A 3,119-nucleotide genomic window follows, 5' to 3' on the forward strand; every position below is an offset into this window, starting at 1 on the left:
ATCATCATACGGTACAATAATCAAACAAAATCATAAACATAACTAAATGCACAAAATATGTTAGTTAAGACTGTCATTATGCGATCTGCAACGTTAGTATGATTAGAACTAACAGGTGAATACGACGAATACAGTACATGCGAGAAAAGTTTAATCGGTTATTCAGATATTGATACGCAATGACTTTAATACTCCATAATTCGAACACGAATTCTAATTATAAGCACTGGATGATAATGGATAAAGCACAATTCCGTACCAAATGCCTGGAGACCTTCAGCAGACGACAGATGCATAAAAAAGATTTTCCTGTTTTAAGTAAAAAAATAAAACAAGTAGGAAAAACCCTACATTTAAAAATATCGAACAAGAACCATTGAACCCTGACCATTAATGCCGATCCTCGCGGTGGTCATGCAGCAGTGTGATACAAAGATTTCCCAGTGAACAGGTCAGTGTTCACTAGTTTCACTTTTAGCCAGACCACGGAAAGAAGCGCACTGACTGTGGACGTGTGCGCGTCACGGATCTGGCGGATAGAAACAGAAACGGTCTGGAGAGAGTCGACGCAGACGCACAATACTAAGAAATCAACGTTGATTAAACAATTCTAAAGACATGAAAAAATTCACTCCATTCGACAAAGGCATCAAGTTGGTGTCACGACCAAGCGATCTCGGTAAGTTGTATATATGTAGCTATATGTTTTATTATGATGCAAGTCTTCTAGTTCAGAGACTTCCTCGTATTAATGTGGAGGGCTGGATGACTCCATGTAGATATTTGAAAAGCGCTAAACCTAACGTCGGCATGAAATGATTCGAATGATGTTACGAATTACCACCATGCATTTACTATAGTAACACTAACTGCAGTCAGTATTTTTATTGAAGGCTTATTTAGTCATAACAAATAAGGTGAGATCATTTTTCTCCCAACTTCCGTCCTTCCAACTGCGCCAGTTTAGTAGTCAACCCGATCTCGTGAAAGTGCAAATAGTACGCCAAATTAAAACAAAAACTCGTGGTATTGATACGCAAAAATGGACTTTGGCGTGTATATGCAACGCAATGGGTAGCATTAGGGTTGTGGGGTAGATGCGTGTCATATGCACGCGAAAACTACATATCATAATGCACGCCAACAAATGTTTTATCATATGCATGCGAAAACTGCGTATTATATGCACGCCAAAGACCGTTTTTGCGTATCAATACCATGAGTTTTCGTTTTTATTTGGCGTACTATTGATATGCATTTTCATGAGACCGGGCTCTTACGCTTTGACGTGTTAGACCGCTGTTTTCCACGATGTTGTACCATGGTAGCCTATGTGATGCTTTAGTGTAAATATGCTTTAATAAAAAGTGAAAGTGAAATGTAAAACTAAAGAAAAGTAACATGCTTCTACATTATGCATTTCAGAACAGTTTTCTCAACCTAATCATTTGAATAAATGGCCAGAATAACTTGATTGTACAGTTATCTGTGTGGACTTCGTGATGCATATGGCATATGTTAGTGGAATTTACCAAGTTTTCTAATTATTCCAGATGAATATGACAATGACCTGGGTGTTTTAAGGGCTCAGCTGTCTTGTGGCCATGTCATAGATCCAGAAACACTGACTGACTGCTGCAGAGCTCAGCTGAACGATGTGAGTCTGTCTGTGAACATTTCTCTGTATTTTTACACTTCAAAGTAATTATAATATCAGTGTTATTATGACTATCATATTAATGCTGTGAAGACTAACCATAAGCTCTGGTGTTTAATTTCAGGGACAGACTGAATTCAAATGTCCGCTGTGCAAGAAAAAATGGCCATATGATGAAGTGCGAAAACTGGCAAAACTTACACTTGAAGAGCAACTGAGTTTTGAAGAAAAGCTTGGAACGAACACTGCTAAGAAGATAGTCGACTTCAGGGATGTATGTACATTTCTTGCTTTGATCTTGTGATTATATTATATATATATATATTTTTTTTTTGGACTCTCAATGTTGCTGTTAGTGGACAGATGAAAAGTGTTGCAGAAATAACACGTCTTCGTAAGGGACTTAATTTTAGAGATGGATCATGTGCAAGATTTTCTAACACTGTGCATTTCTGTATTTAATCTTTTCATATTCAGTGTCCTGGTTGCGGCACCTTCATCGAAAGGTCGGATGAATCTAATCTGTGTGTGGAGTGCTCAGTTTGCACAGCAAAAACTGGACGCATCTTTGAGTTCTGCTGGAAGTGTGAGAGATTGTGGAAAGGGCCTCGACCTCGTGCTGATCAGTGTGGAAATGTGGGATGTAGAAGCGCTGATCAGGAACTGCTGAGAGACTGTCCAATGATCACTTTATCATCAGTTGTATATAAGGGGACCGATGCTCATGTCCAGTGTCCTGTGATTCGTGCGTGTCCATTTTGTGGTGTGTTAATAGAACATAATAAGGGATGTAAAATAATGTCATGTCGTGAATGCGGGAAGCAGTTTTGCTTTGCTTGTTTAAAATCTGCCCTCGAGTGCTTAAAAACATCCACCCATTTCATTTCATGCTCAGCTGGTGTTGCACCAAGGCAAACAAATTCTGTACTTTAAGAACATGTCCAACAACGTTGATATCAACTACCATGGCGACTGCCATAAGACTACACAGACTTCTCTTAAATAATAGTAGAAAAAATGTCTATGGGATACTTGGAAATATATTTTTATTCACATTTCCATTTATTCGTTTAGCAGATACTTTTATCCAAACTAACTTCAAAAAAGTAACGTCACAAGCATTATTCATAACACTTCATATACAATGTTAAATGTAAATTATAAACTAGAGAGTAGGGTAAATGCAGAAAAGAAGAACATTTCATAGAAAATACAGTTTTTGATAAATAAACAGGGATTATAATGTGTCTTTGTTTATGGCTGTAGACTAGTTATGTTTTTGTGCAAGTGTTTGCCTTCAGTGTGAGTGTGTGTGTGTGTGTGTGTGCGTGCGTGTGAGTGAGTGTGAGTGAGTGTGAGTGAGTGAGTGTGTGTGAGAGAGTGTGTGTGTGTGCGTGTGAGTGTGTGTGAGAGAGTGTGTGTGTGCGTGCGTGTGTGAGAGAGTGTGGGTGTGCGTGCGTGT

The 3,119-nt window shown here is 38.6% G+C and overlaps 1 protein-coding gene across 1 annotated transcript; it reads left to right on the forward strand.

The window, feature by feature from the left end:
* The first annotated feature begins 500 nt into the window (after positions 1-500).
* Positions 501-2,917, forward strand: LOC107575514 (E3 ubiquitin-protein ligase RNF19B-like). Its single transcript, XM_016261878.1, has 4 exons — positions 501-679; positions 1,554-1,657; positions 1,782-1,931; positions 2,135-2,917. The coding sequence occupies exons 1-4, from the start codon at positions 619-621 to the stop codon at positions 2,588-2,590; spliced, it is 771 nt and encodes a 256-aa protein (XP_016117364.1). The 5' UTR covers positions 501-618; the 3' UTR covers positions 2,591-2,917.
* Positions 2,918-3,119: the final 202 nt, after the last annotated feature.

This window comes from Sinocyclocheilus grahami, unplaced genomic scaffold (assembly GCF_001515645.1).
Source record: "Sinocyclocheilus grahami isolate Dianchi unplaced genomic scaffold, SAMN03320097.WGS_v1.1 scaffold2685.1, whole genome shotgun sequence".
Lineage (NCBI taxonomy): Eukaryota > Metazoa > Chordata > Actinopteri > Cypriniformes > Cyprinidae > Sinocyclocheilus > Sinocyclocheilus grahami.